The 19,724-nt window shown below is 39.0% G+C and overlaps 1 protein-coding gene across 2 annotated transcripts in view; it reads left to right on the top strand.

Annotated features, from left to right (window-relative positions):
• Positions 1-19,724, top strand: part of FMO5 (flavin containing dimethylaniline monoxygenase 5) — a 35,240-nt gene that overhangs the window by 5,619 nt on the left and 9,897 nt on the right. For both annotated transcript variants that reach the window (XM_058715993.1, XM_058715992.1), the window contains exons 3-6: positions 10,110-10,298; positions 12,043-12,205; positions 13,233-13,375; positions 16,266-16,465. In XM_058715993.1, coding sequence (XP_058571976.1) covers positions 10,110-10,298; positions 12,043-12,205; positions 13,233-13,375; positions 16,266-16,465 — 695 coding nt within the window. The remainder of the gene's footprint in view (positions 1-10,109; positions 10,299-12,042; positions 12,206-13,232; positions 13,376-16,265; positions 16,466-19,724) is intronic.

The raw sequence follows: 19,724 nt of genomic DNA on the forward strand, positions 1-19,724 counted from the left end.
TAACAATGATTAAACTTGGAAGAATTCAACCTGCTGACATCTTCTCAGCTGCTACCACCTCAGGTGCTATTCAGGTTCTTCTTTCCCTATGCTGGCAGCAAAATAGGACACAGGTTTCTTTACTGATGTCTATGAAAATGCCCCAGAGATCATTTTCATTTAATGAGTTTTGCTGCTATCTGAAAGAGAGTAACAATGTTGCAGGTGGGCAGTGTGAGGGTGGAGTGTAAAAAAATAACAAATATTAGAAAATGTAAAGTGGTGGGGTGCCTGGGTGGCTCAGTTGGTGAAGGGTCATTCACATGATCCCACGGTTCTTGAGTTCAAGCCCTACATCAGGCTCTGTGCTGACAGCTCGGAGCCTAGAGCCTGCTTCAGATTCTGTGTCTCCCTCTCTCTCTCTGCCCCTCTGCTGCACTTCCTCTCCGTCTTTCTGTTTCATATAAATAAACATTTTTAAAAAAGAAAAGAAAATGTAAAGTAGTTAGAAAATTTAGAGTGGTTGCTCCTGGTCTGCATTAATAAGTAAGTGATCTTGAAATACCTGCTTACAACTCCTTCCAGGGATCCCCTTTTCAGTCCTCTCTAACTTTATGATCCTTCCACTCCCCTCTCGTCCCCTCTCCTTCTTTCAGTTCTGGTTCAATGTAAAAAACTTTTTTTATGTTTTTATAACTTATTTTTGAGAGAGAGAGACAGAGCATGAGCAGTGGGAGAGGCAGAGAGAGAGAGGGAGACAGAGTCCGAAGCAGGCTCCAGGCTCTGAGCTGTCAGCACAGAGTCCGATGTCACGGAGCCCGATGTTACAGAGCCTGATGCTCGAATCACAGACTGCTAGGTCATGAGCCGAAGTCAGAAGCTTAACCGACTGAGCCATCCAGGCGCCCCAAGGATTTATTTATAAAGCATAAATATATTTGCCGTGTGCTCCAAGTCAGCACAGAGCCCAATACGGGGCTCAAACTCATGGCCTGTCTTAAGAGGGCAGAGGGTGCCTGCAACTGGGATTTCTTGACCTTGCATATATTCAGTTTTAAAATTGAGTTATTAATATGTACATCCAGTCCTACAACTTGTTACTAAGTTTAGGTATCATCTACTTAAAAGATAGTTAAAATAATTATATGCCAAAGAATACCAACCTCCTTTACTGATCTTCAAAGTGGCATGCATTTGGGTTTGCTTTTCAAATCACTTTTTAGGGCACCTGGGTGGCTCAGTTGGTTAAGCGTCTGACTTCAGCTCAGGTCATGATCTCATGGTTTGTGAGTTTGAGCCCTGCATTGGGTGGGCTCTGTGCTGACAGCTCAGAGCCTGGAGCCTGCCTCCCTCTGTCTCTGCCCCTTCCCTGCTCACACTCAGTCTCTGTCTCTCAAAGATAAACAAACATTAAAAAATAAAATAAAATCACTTTCTAAACCAATGAATGGCATTAAGGTGTCCAGATGTGTTTCAGATTTCATAAAAGAAGACAATGTTGACCAACTGCTTAAAAATGGCTTTATAGCATCTTGACTCTGTCTTGAGGAACAAACTCTATTTGACAATAGTCCTTATTCAGACCTAGAGTGAATACTCCTTGGCAGAACCCCCATGCCTTAGTTTTGGGCACAAGCTGAAAAGGCTGTTAATTAGTGTTTGGTAATTAGTAGAAAATCATACTTTTGAAATCCAGCCAGAACTTAGTATAGAGGTTAAAATCACAGCCTGGGTTCAAATCCTGTGTCTGTACCTACTAGCAGAAAAAAATCAAGAGTCAGAAGTTTAAATGTCTGAGGCACCCAGGTGCCCCTATTATTATTATTATTATTCAGAGACCCTGGAGTGGGGCCCAAGCTTTTGGTGTCTTTGGCAAGCATCACAGCCAGGTTTGGCAATGACTGATCAGGCATGAAATCACTTCAGGACCCCATTCTACCTGATTATCAGGTTTCTGGCTTTTAATTCCAAAGTGGTTTAAACTTGTTCTCTGTTAAAAACTTAACTTGAGGGGCGACTAGATGGCTCAGTCAGTTAAGCGTCCAACTTTGGCTCAGGTCATGATCTCATGGATCATGAGTTCAAGTCCTGCATCGGGCTTTGCTTCCTTAAAAATAAATAAGCTATATTTCATCATAACTCTCTAACCTCTGTTAAGACAGACTACATCTGTGCCCATTATTATATTGTATGTATATATACTTACACATATACATACATGTACACACACACACAGTGGGTTTCCGTAGTGTAGTGGTTATCACGTTCGCCTCACACTATATTTCTAGAGCCAAGTGTAATGCCTGGCACATGTTAAGTGTCAAATATATTTATGCTTTATAAATAAATCCTTGGGGCGCCTGGGTGGCTCAGTCGGTTAAGCTTCTGACTTCGCCTCATGACCTCGCAGTCTGTAATTCGAGCCCCGCATCAGGCTCTGTGCTTACAGCTCAGACACTGGAGCCTGCTTCGGATTCTGTCTCCCTCTCTCTTCCCTGCTTGGCTCTGTCTCTCTCTCTCTCAAAAATAAATAAACATTAAGAAAATTTTTTTTAAATTCTTTGAGAAGCACAATGTCTTGATTGGCTGCTTAGAATGCTTGTGGAGGGACACCTGGGTGGTGAACTGATTTCAGTTCAGGTTGTGATCTCACCATTTGTGGGTTCGAGCCCCGTGTCAGGCTCTGCGCTTGATAGCATGGAGCTGATTGGGATTTTCTGTGTCTCCCTCTGTCTCTGCTCCCACCCCACTCATGAGCGTGCAGGCTCTCTCTCTCTCTCTCTCTCTCTTTCTCTCTCTCTCAAAATAAACAAACATTTAAAAAAAAAAAAAAAGAATGCTTATGGAAATAGAGACTTTCATTCTCATATATTCCACAGTTATACAGTTGTGGGTCCTGAGGTATTATAAACATCCATTAATTTGGAAATAAACATCTCTTACATGCCAATGTTGTTTTGTCAAGAATTTCCTCTGAGATCTGTTTCTACCACCCCCTTGCTTATTATTTGGAGTCCTGCTTCCTCGCCCCCACAACCTTTCTGTGATTCACTGGGGGTTTCACACATAGGATCATCCCAAGCACTTTGGAATTCTACCATTGCTGCCACGTGTCCAGTAAGACATCGGGCACTCAGGGCTGCCATTTTCTTTTTCTTGTGATAGGTCTTAGAGATTCAGCATACATGTTTTTCTTCTCAGACACTGTCGCTTGCACTCTCCCATCTCTTTTCCTATGTCTCCATTCCACTTGCAAAACAGGAGTAGGATTCAGTCTCCACTTGCCTTCTTCTTGTTATTGCTGAATACTTTGCAGTAATAATTACTTATAAGTTCTCAAGACATTAATTTCAGTCATTTCTTGGTCTCCTCATTAACATTAGATCAGACTGATAGTGGAAAGTAGGTGCCAATGGGAGATGTATCTTTTTGATTCTTCACACTTTAATATTACTTTAGGAGTGAAATAGCTTTAAAATGATAAACTCCTTATGAATGCTGAGGATTTAATACGTATTTAATGCTGGAAAATACTTTTTTCAGAGTCTTTAGTCAATCTGAGTTTTCTAAATCCTTAAAGCATACCAAAGCAGTGCTTTTCGAACTTTAATGTGCATATGAATCACTGGAGATTTTGCCAAAATGCATTCTGATTCATTAATCTGGAGTGCTGCCAAAATTCTGCATTTCTTTCTTAAATTTTTTCTTCCAAAATTTTATTTAGATTCAAGTTAGTTGTGTACATATAGTGTAGTACTAGTTCCAGGGGTAGAATTTAGTGACTCATCACTTACATATAACACTCAGTGCTCATCACAAGTGCCCTCCTTAATGCCCATCACCCATTTAGCCCATCCCCCCACCCACCTCCCCTCCAGCTACTGTCACTTTGTTCTCCATAATTAAGAATCTCTTAGGGTTTGCTTCCCTCTCTGTTTTTATATCTTATTTCATTTTTCCTTCCCTTCCCCTTTTAAGAAACAAATGTTCGTCATTTGTTTCTTAAATTCCATATGAGTGAAATAATATGATATTTGTCTTTCTGTGACCAATTTTGCTTAGCATAATACCCTCTAGCTCCATCCATGTCATTGCAAATGGCAAGATTTCATTCTTTTTGATGGCCGAGTAATATTCCATTGTACATATATACCACATCTTTATCCATTCATCAGTCGATGAATCAGTTTGGGTTCTTTCCATACTTGGGCTATCGCTGATAGTGCTGCTATAAACATTAGGGTGCATGTGCTCCTTCAAAGATTCTGCATATCTGATAAGCCCCTAGGTTAAGGTTATACAGATGCTGCTAATCTGAGAACTACATTTCCAGTTGTAAAGCTCTAAACAGCATATGTAGGGGTGCGTGACTGGCTCAGTCAGTAGAGCATGTGATTCTTGATCTCAGGGTGGTAAGTTCGAGCCCCAGGTTGGGTGTAGAGATTACTTAAAAATAGTATCTTAAAAAACAGAGTATGTATATATATATATATATATATATATATATATATATATATATATGTAATATAAAGAAAGATACCATGTGTATACACTATAATGTAAAATGTGGTGTATTGATAAATGTTAATTTAAAATATAAAAACATTATTTTTAATTAAAAAATTTTTTTTAAATGTTTATTTATTTTTGAGAAAGAGTGAGACACAGCGTGAGCAGGGGAGGGCCAGAGAGACAGCGAGACACAGAATCCGAAGCAGACTCCAGGCTCTGAGCTGTCAGTGCAGAGCCCAACGTGGGGCTCAAACCACGAACTGTGAGATCATGACCTGAGCTAAAGTTAGACGCTCAACTGACTGAGCCACCCAGGAGCCCCTATTTATTTTTGAGAGGGAGAGAGAGAGAGCACAAGCAGGGGAAGGGCAGAGAGAAAGGGAGGTAGAATCCCAAGCGGGTTCCACGCTGTTAGTGAATAGCCTTACGAAGGACTCAATCCCATTAACTGTGAGATCATGACACTAGCCAAAATCAAGAGTCGGGTGTTTAACTGACTGAGCCACCCAGGCATCCCTAAAATATAAAGTTAAGTAATAAATACCCTTATATGAGTAGCTTTTAAAAAATTCTTAGGGGCACCTGGGTGGCTCAGTTAAGCCCATGACATTGGCTCAGGTCACGAATTTACAGTTCATGAGTTCAAGCCCTGTATCAGGCTCTGTGCTGACAGCTCAGAGCCTGAAGGCTGCTTCAGATTCTGTGTCTCCCTCTCTCTCTGCCCCTACCTTGCTTGCGCTCTGTCTCTCTCTCTCGCAAAAATAAACATTAAAAAATAAATAAATAATTCTTAAATTTATTAACTCTCTTCCCACCAAAAAAAAAAAAAAAAAAAAAAAAGATGAATGAATACAGAAGCACTCCAAAGAGGGTATAGAGCAGTGGTGCTCAGCAGTGGCTGTACTGTGAAGAGTTACCTGGGAGACTTTAACAAATACTGATGTCAGTGCATCCAGAGATTCTTCTTTTATTGGTCTGTGGTCTCAATAAAGCTCTCCATTACTTATTTCTCATTGCAATTGATGTGGAGACCTTTTCCCTATAGTTTTTACCCCAGCTTTCCCAGGTGATAAATGAGGATGACATTGTACCTTTTTTTAAATGTTTATTTATTTTGAAAGACAGAGAGAGACAGTGCATGCACATGGGTTCCCATGAGCAGGGCAGGCACACAGAGGGAGGGAGAGAGGGAATCTCAAGCAGGCTCCACACTGTCAGCACAGAGCTCTACACGAGGCTTCAACTCACAAACCATGAGAGCATGACCTGAGCTGAAGTCGGACGCTTAACCCACTGAGCCACCTAGGCACCCTATCAGGCTTCCCTTGTTTTGATGACCTTGACAGTTTTGAGGATTATTAGTTATTTTATAGAATGTCCCTCTGTCGGGATTTGCCTGATGTTTTTATCACCGTTAGACTGCGGCTATGGATTTGGGGGAAGAAGACCATAGAGGTAAAGTAACATTCTCATCATATCACATCAGTAGTATGTACTCTCAATATGACTTACCACTATTGATGTTAACCTTGATGACCTTGTGTTTGTCAGATTTTGCCACTGTAAAGTCCCTCGTCTTTTTTTCTCCCTTGCCATACTATACACTCCTTCCCATATTCTACTCTTTGAAAGAAAGTCACTATGCACAGCATACACTTAAGGACAAGTTGGCTTTTCTAGGCCTTTTGTCTTTCAATATAAACTTTAGTATCAAGTTGTCACTGTCTACAAAATACCTTGCTGGGACGTTGGTTGGGATTGCACTGAACCTATAGATCACCTTGAGAAGAACTGATATCTTAACAATGTTGAGTCCTTCAATCTACAAGCACCAAAGATCTTTCTACTTATTTAGAACTTTGACTTTTTTCATCTGTGTTTTATAGTTTCTGCATATAAGTCTTACACATATTTTATTAGATTCATGACTAAGTATTTAATTTTGTGGGTCCAATTGTAAATAGTATTTTTTTGTGTAAATTTAAATCCAATCACTCATTTCTGGCATATAGGAAAGTAATTGGCTTTGTATATTAACCTTGTATCCTCCAACCCTGCTATACTTGCTTATTAGTTCCAGGTTGTTGTGGGTTTTTTTTTTCTGTTTTTTTAATCCATTGGGATTTTCTACATAAACAGTGATGTCACCTATGGATAAAAATAGTTTTATTTCTTCATCCCAATCTGTATACTTTTATTTCCTTTCCTTTTTTTTTTTTTTGCTTTAATGCCACTTTATTTATCTTTGTTTATTTATTATGTTTTTATTTATATTCCAGTTAGTTAACACACAGTGTAATATTACTTTCAGGTAAACAATATAGTGATTCAACACATCCATAAAACACCCATTGCTCATCACGACAAGTACACTCCTTAATCCCCATCACCTATTTAACCCATCACCCTACCCACCTTTTCTCTGGTAACCATCAGTTTGTTCTCTGTAGTTAAGAATCTGTTTCTTGGTTTACCTCTCTTTTTTTCCCCTTTGCTTGTTTGTTTTGTTTCTTAAATTCCACATATGAGTTAAATCATATGGCATTTGTCTTTCTCTGACTTCTTTGATTATGTCATTATGACTTAGCATAATACTCTCTATCTCCATCCACATTGTTGCAAATGGCAAGATTTCATTCTTTTTATGGCTATTATTCCAGTGTGTGTGTATGTGTGTGTGTGTGTGTGTGTGTGTGTGTACACACACATACATACCATACTTTCTTTATCCATTCATCAGTCTATGAACACTTGGGCTATTTCCATAGTTTGGCTACTGTAGATAACATTCCTGTAAACATTGGGGTGCATGTATCCCTTTGAATTAGTATTTTTGTATTCTTTGGATAAGTACCCAGTAGTGCAATTGCTGTATCATAGGATAGTTCTATTTTTAACTTTATTGGAACCTCCATACTATTTTCCCCAAATAGCTAAAGCAATCTTGAAAAAAAAAGCAAAAATGGAGGCATCACAATTCCAGACTTCAAGTTATATTGAATATAATATATATATACATATATATATAATTATATATATATATGTGATCCAAATAGTATGGTACTGCTACAAAAACAGACATATGGATCAATAGAACAAAATAGAAAAACCAGAAAGGAACCCACAACTATATGGTCAATTAATGTTTGACAAAGCAGGAAAGAATATCCAACAGGAAAAAGTCTCTTCAAAAATGGTGCTGGGAAAACTGGACAGCAACGTGCAAAAGAATTAAAATGGACCACTTTCTTACACCACACAGACAAATAAATTCAAGGGGTGTCTGGGTGGCTCCGTCGGTTGAGCGTCCGACTTCAGCTCAGGTCATGATCTCACAGTTCGTGAGTTCGAGCCTCGCGTCAGGCCCTGTGCTGACAGCTCGGAGCCTGGAGCCTGCTTCTGATTCTGTGTCTCCCTCCCTCTCTGCCCCTCCCCCGCTCATGCTCTGTCTCTCTCACTCTCAAAAATGAATAAATGTTTAAAAAAATTTTTTTAAAGAAAAAAATTCAAAATGAATTAAAGACCTACATGTGAGACATAAAACCATAAAAATCCTAGAGGAGAACATGAGCAGTAACCTCTTTGACATCAGCCATAGCAACTTCTTTCTAGATATGTCTTCTAAGGCAAGGGAAACAAAAACAAAAATAAACTCTGGGGACCTCATGAAAGTAAAAAGCTTCTGCACAGCAAAGGAAACAATCAAGAAAACTAAAAGGCAACCTTCAGAATGGAAGAAAATATCTGCAGATGACATATCTGATAAAGGGCTAGTATCCAAAATATATAAAGAACTTATAAAATTCAACATCCAAAAAACAATCCAATTTCAAAATGGACAAAAGACATGAATAGACATTTTCCAAGGAAGACATACAGATAGCCAACAGACACATGAAAAGATGCTCAACATCACTTATAATCAGAGAAACACAAATGAAAACTACACGAGATATCACCTCACACTTGTCAGAATGGCTAAAATCAACAACACAAGAAACAACAGGTGCTGGTGAAGATGTGGATAAAGGGGAACCTTCTTGCACTGTTGGTGGGAATGCAATCTGGTACAGCCACTATTTCCTTTTCCTGTCTTATTGCACCAACTAGGATTTCTAGTATAGTGTTGAACATGAGTGGTGAGAAAGGACATCTTTGCCTTGTTCCCAACTGTAGGGGGAAATTGTCCATTTTCTCACTATTAAGTTATGAAGTTAGCTGTAGGTATTTTGTCAGTTGTTTTTATCAAATTGAAGAAATTTTCTCTTAGTTTGCTGAAGGCTTTTTTTTTTTTAAGTCATGTATGGGTGTTATATAAACAACATTTCACAAAAACAGAAGAAAACAATACTACCTCCTTAGTAAATCAACTTGTTTTTCCTATTTTCAGGCTATACTGACTTAAAAACAAATGAAATAGGGGCACTGGGGGGCTCAGTCATTTGAGTGTCTGACTTCAGCTCAGGTCATGAGCTCGTACTCAGTGAGTTAGAGCCCTGCGTCGTGCTGGGCAGCACAGCCCTGTCTGTGCTGACAGCTCAGAGCCTGGAGCCTGCTTCCGATTCTGTGTCTCCCTCTCTCTCTGCCCCTCCCCTGCTTGTGCTGTCTCTGTATCAAAAATTAATAAACATTAAAAAAATTAAAAATAAATAAATAAGTGAAATATATTCAGAGAGAACTACCTAACAGGAGAGAACTTATACAATGTATAATTATATAAATGTGGGTAGACATAGGTATACAATTGCCATACGCATACATAGTTTTATGCATTTGGTGGTGAGAATGTGAATTTAATTTTGTAATATTACCTTTTTAACTAAAAATTATATCATAGGCCATTTTCAGTGTTCCTACATAGATTTGAAAGTTATAGTTTAGGGGCATCTGGGTGGCTCAGTTGGTTAAGTGTGCGACTTCAACTCAGGTCATGATCTCATGGCTCATGGGTCCAAGCCCCACGTCAGGCTCTGTGCTGACAGCTTAGAGCCTGGAACCTGCTTCAGGTTCTGTCTCCATCTCTCTCTGCCCCTCCCCTGCTCACATTCTTTCTCTCTCTCTGTCTCTCTCTCAAATATAAATAAACATTAAAAAAATTTTTTAAAGAAAATTATAGTTTAGATGTCTCCAAATTCATTTTCTGCTATGGTCTCTTCACTCACATATTTAGAACTTCAGCTGGGATAAATGGAATTTCCAAGGGCTAGCTGCATATCTCTGTTTCCCAAACATTCTCTTCATGTGGCTGACTTGGGCTTACTCACAGAATGGTGGCTTAAGGTAGTTGGACTTCTTACATAACTGCTGAATCCTGCCAGATCAAGCTTTCTAAGAGACAGAGGGCAAAAGCTGCAAGACTCCTTAGGACTGTCTTGGAAGCTATTGGGTATCATTCCAACTTCATGCTGTTGGTCAAAAACAAGTCATAGAGACCACTCAGATTCAAGGGGAAGAGACTACCCAAGGGCACAAATACCTGGAGGTGTGAAGGGATGTATGTGTCTGTATAACTTTTTCATTGGCATTTCTTTCAGAAAACTTTTTCAAATGTTTAGTGACTGTTTATAAACCATAAAGTTAATTCTCAAGTTGCTATGAATGCTTCTTATTTACTGTAGGAAAATCCTGAAGAAGGAAGGGCCAGCATTTACAAATCAGTGATCATCAACACTTCTAAGGAGATGATGTGCTTCAGTGACTATCCCATCCCAGATCATTATCCTAACTTCATGCACAACTCCCAGGTCCTGGAGTATTTCAGGATGTATGCCAAAGAATTTGATCTTCTAAAATATATTCGATTGAAGGTAGGAAATTTTGTGAGTGTCTTTGTGTTTGAAGTTGTCAAATAAATGAATAATGTGGTTTCATTTACCAGTGTTTACAAGTAAAGACTGGCTTAATATGCCCATATATCTATCCTATCCAGACAACAACTCTATTCTTATGTCTTCTCTATGCCTGAAATATATCCATGGAAAGGTCCTTTTTCTATATATTTTGGGCTTCAGATCTTGGAAGCCACCTGCCAGAATGGTTCCATTCCTTCATTTTATACTATCTAATTGCAATAAAACAAATGAGGGGAAATGCTTTCCCAGTTAGAGAGGGTAACTGACAGATATGGGAATTTAAAACCTTCTCAGTCCGCCACAACTTACCTGCTACTGCTTAGCCTTTTATACTTTCTGAAGTACTTGCCAATGCATTAGTTTTATGTGATCACAACAACCCAGTGAAGCAGTTATCGGGAACTTATTGAGGAAGCCAAGAAGTTAACTCTGGTGTAGAAGAAAGGACACTGAGGGGCGCCTGGGTGGCGCAGTCGGTTAAGCGTCCGACTTCAGCCAGGTCACGATCTCGCGGTCCGTGAGTTCGAGCCCCGCGTCAGGCTCTGGGCTGACGGCTCAGAGCCTGGAGCCTGTTTCCGATTCTGTGTCTCCCTCTCTCTCTGCCCCTTCCCCCGTTCATGCTCTGTCTCTCTCTGTCCCAAAAATAAATAAACGTTGAAAAAAAAAAATTAAAAAAAAAAAGAAGAAAGGACACTGAAATGGGGAATGAAAATTTGAGTTCTAGTCTTTGCTCTACCACTAATCAACTTGTGACCTCAGGCAAGTAAGTTCCTAAACTTTGATGTCTCTTGTTTGTAAAAATTTTCTTGTTTGTAAAACAAGATGGTTGTACTAGATCACTCCAATGGTTCCTTACTGTTAAGTCTTCCATGATTTTTCTGTCATCTTTAACCATGGCCATAAAAAACAAAACAACAACAACATCACAGATATTTCTGGCAACTGGCAAAAAGCCTAAATCTTCTACCTTTTTGTTTCCCCCTGTGATGAGAACTATTTGGATCTACTCTCTCAACAACTTTTTTTTTAATTTTTATTTTTTTAGTGTTTTATTTATTTTTGAGACAGAGAGAGACTGAGCACGAGCAGGGGAGGGGCAGAGAGAGAGGGAGACACAGAATCCGAAGCAGGCTCCAGGCTCTGAGCTGTCAGCACAGAGCCTGACGCAGGGCTCGAACTCACGAACCACAAGATCATGACCTGCACAGAAATCAGACACTTAACTGACTGAGCCACCCAGGTGCCCCAGAGCTACCCAAGCACCCCTCAACAACTTTCAAATAGGACTTGTCTGGAGGTCAGGGGAGGAATAGGCACTTAATGCATGGGGTGTCTCAGAAGCACTGGAGAAGCCGAAGTTCTATTCGAGTGTTGCATGACATCTTAGGTACTGGTCTAAGAGAACTAGTAATTTGCACTTTTCTAGAAGCAGGGGAGAGTGCGGCATTATCCTGCCATTTTATTTAGCCTGCCTCACGGGAGTTTTCTCACTCTGACCCCAGCCCCAAACAAAAAAGTTCTTATTTGTGAAATATGAAAATTAAATATTCCTGCATTAGCTCTATTATGTGATATCATACTTGTGATATCATATGTGATATCATATGTGTTAATACCCTGCAAAGAGAGACATGTCAGGGAAGATGTCCACTGTACAGGCTATGGTTACAGTCTCCCGTAGCTATCACTTTTCTTTCAGACCACTGTGTGCAGTGTGAAGAAGCAGCCTGATTTCTCCACTTCGGGCCAATGGGAGGTAGTTACAGAATCTGAAGGGGAAAAGGAGGTAAATGTCTTTGATGGAGTCATGGTTTGCACCGGCCATCACACCAATGCTCACTTACCCTTGGAAAGCTTCCCTGGTGAGTAGTCTACAAGGAGGGAAGCCTGTGTGCCATGCCCGTGATTGATCTCTGAGGAATGGGAAAATGGTGGTCTAAGTGATTCCTACCTTGGGATGAAAAAAGGGCTTATAATAATTCTACATGTTCCCCTAAAAGATGTTGGGGTGACTTTGATTATTGCCATTTGGGAGGCAGAAATAACATTATTTTCGGGGACTAGAGAAAAATTAGAAGGCTCTATCTTTGGTTTCACAACAACCTTAGTTTTTCTAAGGATCAAAAGAAAGAACATGAACTTGAAGGTTGTAGGATTTTTCAGCAATTGAGGAAACAAATGAATATTGAGTTTCTAAGGAAGAAATTAAAACTTCAAGAAAGAAGTTAATTATAGTCTTTGACCTGGATTTTCATTTTGAAAAAAACAAAGCACTCTATTTATTATATTCTAGAGTATATGAAAACATATAACTCCAATTGAAATGGAAGTATTTAATTTTATTTCTTTTGAGACAGAAAGAGAGAGAGAATGCACACGAGCATGTGTGTGTGCACACATGAACAGGGGAGGGGCAGAGGGAGAGGGAGAGAGAGAACCCCAAGCAGGCTCCTCACCCTCGGCATGGAGCAGCCTGACTCAGGGCTTGATCTGCAAACCGTGAGATCATGACCTGAGGGAAATCAAGTCAGTTGGCTTAACCAACTGAGCCACCCAGGCACCCCAAAAATAGGTATTTAAAGAGGATGAAAAGACAAAAGGTAATGGAGATTTTCTGAAGGAGTTTGGATTTGGGAGTCCACAAGTCCAAAATATAAACAGATCCTGAGTTAAGCCGACTATTCATGATAAGGAAATCACAAGATTCTGCTCTGAGACTGTGAGAAAAGAAAATAGGCAAATATATTCAGAAAGGCAAGAGTGCAGCTGTGTAAAGGGAGACTATATGGAGATGTGTGCTTAAACTCTACACACCACTAACAGAATGAATGATTTGACAAATGATAGCAGATAAACCTCATCGGATAATTCTTTTCCCTTCCCTTGCAGGAATTGAGAAGTTCAAAGGACAGTACTTCCACAGCCGGGACTATAAGAATCCAGAGGGTTTCACTGGAAAGAGAGTCATTGTAATTGGCATTGGAAATTCTGGAGGGGATCTGGCTGTGGAAATTTCCCACACAGCCAAGCAGGTTTGAATCAGTAAATTACTTTGCTTCACCAAAGAAGCTGTATGTGGACCCAACAGAGTATAAATACCTCTTCATATAGCCTGTATAGCAGCAAACACAGGGCTTGGCTCTGTGACCTCAGTTGGCAACATTATGTTGATGATATGAGGGAGCCAACATTCCCTGTTAGATTCCCATCATTCAGTTGACCTCACACTAAAGAATCCCAGTGATCCCAATCAGCTGTCTCTTCTGAATGTGCCTCTGACTTTAAAGACCATGCAGTTCCTTGGGGAGTTTGGTCGAATGCAGCCTTCAGAGTGTGGCTCTTGTTTAGGACAGCAGAAGTGCCACAGTCTTACGTGAAGGAAAGCACACTGGTTTAGCTGAAGGCTTTGTGCTCATAGGATGGTGGGTGGGGGAATTTTCCTCTTCTCTCCCCAAATGGAAAAAAAGAAGCAGTCTAATCTTTCCGAAGATAACGTGGATATCAGTATGGAAAGCATCCACACTGTGGTACATGCAAGTTCGCCTCAGCTCTGCATACAGTTCAGTAATAGAAGGACATTCACCCTAAAGCAATTTCTATGTCCTAGAGGTCTTTTTTGTTTTGTTTTGTTTTGTTTTTTATCATAGATTTTGAACTAGGAAGAGAGTGCCTTCATTGTAAATTCCTAGAAAAAGATGTGTCGTTGTTACATTTTGTTATTCGTATCTTTATTGAATCATAACTTTATTGGCAATAGGGGAATGTCTGGTTGTTTTCTAGTAACTTTAATTAAGCTGTGTTTCTCCACAAATATGTTTTAAATTACTATTTTTCAATAGAAGTTTAATGCTGCAACTTTGTTAAGTGACCTTTACTCAGAAACTCCATTCAATAACACTTCTCAGTATTATCCCCATCCATCACCACAAAAGTAATTTCATATGTTATTCCATGCATCAATTCAACAAGCTTTATTAGGAAATTGGTATTAAAAAAAGGGTTAAAATGTGTGTAGGTGTAATGATGAAAGATTGTGCAAAGTATATGGTGGGGATCCAAACACGTTGAATGGTCAGTTATAAGGGTGCTGAGACTTCCATGCACTGAGGAACTGTAGATTGCCAAAGAACAAAGCATCTAGAGCGGGTGGGGATAAGGTGGCTGTGTCTGAGAAAGGCCGGGACAATGCACAGCAAAACCATGTCTGCGTGGCAGGGGCAGTGCCGACATCCCACAAAGCAAGCCAAAGACACTCACTTGCCGGGTTCTAACTTTTTGCTTTATGTATTAAATTGTATTTATTAGAATTAGTTTGTAAATCAAAAAAATTAAGTGGATCTGTAAGTTTCAGTATATCAAGGAAGTTTTGGTATAATAATTCTTGTGGTATAATGCTTTTGTGAAGAGAACATATCTGTTTCTTATAAAACAACTTTCCTCACATTTTTTCTTATAAATCCATTCTTATAAATATGGTGTTAAAACAAGGTATAGATAGAAAACTGAAATAAGAAGTATGATGATAACCATTAAGCATTTACTGAATGTTTACCATATGCCACACCCTTTGCAAAAACACTAATTCTGACAACAGCCTTGCGATGTATTATTGTCACAATTTTGTATGTAGGGAGCCTTTTAATTGAGACTCTGAGCATTTATAGGACTCATATACTTTTATAACAAAAGTTATACAGACTGCACATAAAGCTGTGTGATTCCTAGGACCATGCATACTCTTCAGACTATGATATGTCAAAGTGCTCAATAATGAGAGCCCATGCGGTTACCATCAGTGAGAAGGTATGTGTGAAGTACATTATCATCCCTCTGTAGACAGGTCACCGTTTTATGGAAGAGCTTAGACAAAAGACCATAAAGCAGGTACTTACATCCCCAGAGAGTCTTGTAGAGAAGGAGGTACTTTTGCCAAGTAACTGAGTATCAAAACTTTATCAGCTTCCTGTTGTTTGACTAGCGATCTACAGTTTTTCCTTTAAGCAGTCAGTGAAACAATTCTTCAGCAGCACAGGATTTGGGGTGACTCAGACCTGAGTTGGATATTCAGCCCTTCCATTTACTAGCTGTATGATCTCAGGCAAGTTATTCATCTTCTCATGCATAAAATGAGGATAAGAAGAACTACCTCAAGGGACTGTTGTATTGATTAAATAAAATATAGATAAAGGCCCTGGCACAATCACTTACAGGTCATAATTCTCAATAAATGGAAACAATAAATGGAAACAATGAGGATGATGTGTTGGGGAGACTAGAAGATGTGTATGCTAGACCCCCCACCGTGGAGGAAACACATTTGGAGAGACAGAAACGAGTGTAAAAAGTTTAATATGGATATAAATGATAAATAACAGGTGTGGGTTTGTTTTGGGGATTTTGGGGGTGTTTTGTTTTGTGTTGGTAATAGTGCTAACAATGTCAAAGGCAAAAAAGGCTGAAGGTTTTGGATTAAATGATGTGCAATTGCTTTCAGCTCAACTGCTCCATAATTTTAAATGAGTTGGACAGGTGGTAAGTGCTAGAGTAGCTCAGAGGATGGAGAGAAAATTGTCAGCCAGAATGGTCAGTAGTGTCTTATGGAGGAGGCAGACTTGATCTGGATCTTAACAATAAATAGGCTTTGGAGAATTAAGAGGATAGGCGACTTTTCAAGGAGGCATAATGCCATTAAGCAGAAATGCAGTGGTGGTTCAGAGCAAGACACATTCTTAGTGAATGCCCTAATCTAATTGTACACATAGTGTTTGAGAAGGAAAACTGCAGAAAATAAAACAAAGATCGTGCAGGGACTAAAAAGAGAGATGAATGAGTCTGGACTTAATCTTGAAGAGAGCAGGTGCTATCAAAGGATTATGAGCCAGAGAATGGCAAAAGCAAACCATTTTTTTTTCCATGCCCCAGGTTTTCCTCAGCACCAGGAGAGGGTCTTGGATCCTGAATCGTGTAGCAGACTATGGATATCCCCTTGATGTGTTAACCTCTTCTCGATTTAAACATTTTCTTTTGAATATCTGTGGTCAATCATTAGCAAACAATTTTTTGGAGAAAAAGATGAACCAAAGGTTTGACCATGAAATGTTTGGCCTAAAGCCTAAACACAGGTATGTTACCAGGATGGGGGTGGGGCAGTAATAGCCAAGGCACAAGAACAAGGACTGTTGGCACAGGTTAACAGAACTACCCCTACCCATACATTAAGAAAACCCACAGATCTGTGGGGCACCTGGCTGGCTCAGTTGGAAGAGCATGCAACTCTTAATCTCAGGGTTGTGCGTTTGAGGCCCACATTGAGTGCAAAGATTCCTAAAAAGAAGAAAAAGAAAAAGAAAGAAAATCCACAGATCTGAGATCAGATTTGTATTTTGCCCTCATAGGAGTCCAAGATCTACTCATCTGTAATCTTCAAGCTATGACTCTCCTTGACCTTAACCATTTTATTATTTCCTCAGATACAACTTTTTAATTTTTTTAAGGTTTTATTTTATTTTTGAGAGAGAGAGAGAGAGAGAGCGCGCGAGCAGGGGGGTGGCAGAGAGAGAGGGAGACCCAGAATCCAAAGCAGGTTCCAGGCTCTGAACTGTAAGCACAGAGCCGAACGCAGGGCATGAACTCACGAACCATGAGATCATGACCTGAGCTGAAGGTGGATGCTTAACCCACTGAGCCACCCAGGCACCCCACAAGTTGTTTTTACATGATGCCCAGTAAAAACAACAAAATGGGAGCAGAGGGCAGTGTTCATTCATTTATCCAACAAATACTGAACACGCGTAATGAGCCAAGCATTATACTGGGTATGAGAACACAGAGACTAAAGACCTAATAGTAATGCTAATACAAATAACAACACTTTATTTTTGAGGACTTTATAGAAGACAAGCACAGTGCTAGACTGGAGTTAAATACATTATCTCATTTAATCCTCATTACAACCCTAAAGGTTAGTACTATTTTTCATTTCCATTTTGCAGTTATAAAAATTGACACTTAGAGAAACTAATTTGTCTGAGGTCACACAATAAATGTCAGACTCTAAAAATGGATTTTACCTTAAATACTCTAAGGAGGAGACAGACAATAGAATATGATGAATGCATGGAGTGCTATGGGGTTATGAAGGATGGGAGTCCACACAGTCAAGGAGGTAGAGACTATGAAAGCATTTCTAGAAGCTGATTTTGAATGCTTTATTCCCTCCAATTTTTTTAATTTATTTTTTTTTTAATTTATATCCAAGTTAGTTAGCATATGGTGCAACAATGATTTCAGGAGTAGATTCCTTAAGCCCCTCACCCATTTAGCCCATTCCCCTCCCACAACCCCTCCCACCACCCCTCCAGTAACCCTCTGTTTGTTCTCCATATTTAAGAGTCTCTTATGTTTTGTCCCCCTCCCTGTTTTTATATTATTTTTGCTTCCCTTCCCTCATGTTCATCTGTTTTGTATCTTAAAGTCCTCATATGAGTGAAGTCGTATGATATTTGTCTTTCTCTGACTAATTTCACTTAGCATAATACCCTCTAGTTCCATCCACGTAGTTGCAAATGGCAAGATTTCATTCTTTTTGATTGCCAACTAATACTCCATTGTATATATATACTACATCTTCTTTATCCATTCATCCGTCAATGGACATTTGGGCTCTTTCCATACTTTGGCTATTGTTGATAGTGCTGCTATAAACATTGGGGTGCATGTGTCCCTTTGAAACAGCATACCCATATCCTTTGGATAAATACCTTGTAGTGCAATTTCTGGGTCGTAGGGTAGTTCTATTTTTAGCTTTTTGAGGAACCTCCATACTGTTTTCCAGAGTGGCTGCACCAGTTTGCATTCCCACCAGCAGTGCAAAAGAGATCCTCTTTCTCCGCATCCTCGCCAACATCTGTTGTTGCCTGAGTTGTTAATGTTAGCCATGCTGACAGGTGTGAGGTGGTATCTCATTATAGTTTTTATTTGTATTTCCCTCATGATGAGTGATGTTGAGCATTTTTTCATGTGTCGGTTAGCCATCTGGATGTCTTCTTTGAAGAAGCATCTATTCATGTCTCTTGCCCATTTCTTCACTGGATTATTTGTTTTTTGGGTGTTGAGTTTGATATATTCCCTCCAATTTTTTATCCTTTTAAATGCTCAGATTTACTTCTAACAAACAGTAAGTACAATGTGCACCCATACACCTTTCACTTAGATTCACCTGTTAGTAACAGTTTGCTATATTTGCTTTCTCTCTCTCCCTTTCTCTGAAGATAGGTAAATCCCATCTATCCATCTGATTATATCACATCCATCCATCCATCCATAGATGAATACTACATATTCTTTCCTGAACCATTTGAGAGTACGTTACAGCCACTCTAACACACTTTACCCTACATTCTTATATTGCCTAAGAAATAGGGCATTCTCCTACATAAACAGAATACAATGATCACATGGGAAGTTCAGCATTAATAAAATACTATTATCTAATGTATCACATTCAAATTTCCTAAATTGTCCCAATAATACTATTTATAGCTCTTTTATTTTTAAATCCAGGATCCTTTCAGGTATTACCCCACTGCATTTTTTTTTTAACTTTCAAGTTTTATTTATTTATTACACCCCACACATTGACATTAGATTCCCAGGCTCCTCCCCACCCCCATTCATGTCTAAATATACAGCATTGCATATATATTTGTGCAACATTATATTAACATTAAAATAAATTATAACATTAAATTATATTAAAATAAAACATTAAACATTAAATTATATTTTAAATAGTAATTGATCATACCATGCTGCTCCTGAAATTCTTCCTACTTATACATTGTGTAAAACAATTGTTTCAGGTTCCTGCCTTTTTAAATAATTTTTAATTTAATTTTAATTAAAAATTTTGTTTTTGTTTTAATGTTGAGTCATAGACGTCCTTTCCATATTTTAGATTTTATTCTTTTATTGGATATGTCATTTATGAGTATTTCTTCCCATTCAGTAGGTTGCTTTTTAATTTTGTTGATGATTTCTTTCACTGCGCAAAAGTTTCTTATTTTGGTGTAGTCCCAAAACTTTATTTTTGCTTTTGTTTCCTTGCCTGTGAAACCTATCCAGAAAAATATTGCTAAGACTGTCAAAGAGATTACTGTCCATGTTTTCTACTATGACATTTATGGTTTCAGGTCTCACATTTAGGTCTTTAAGTTTATTTATGTTTATGATATAAGAAAGTGGTGCAGTTTCATTCTTTTGCATGTAGTTGTCCAAATTTCCCAGTACCATTTGTTGAAGAGACTGTCTCTTCCCCATTTCAGATTCTTGCCTCCTTTGTTACAGATTAATTGATCATGTAAGTGTGGGTTTGTTTTTTTT

The sequence above is a fragment of the Neofelis nebulosa genome, chromosome 2, assembly GCF_028018385.1.
Source record: "Neofelis nebulosa isolate mNeoNeb1 chromosome 2, mNeoNeb1.pri, whole genome shotgun sequence".
In the NCBI taxonomy this organism is placed as follows: Eukaryota; Metazoa; Chordata; class Mammalia; order Carnivora; family Felidae; genus Neofelis; species Neofelis nebulosa.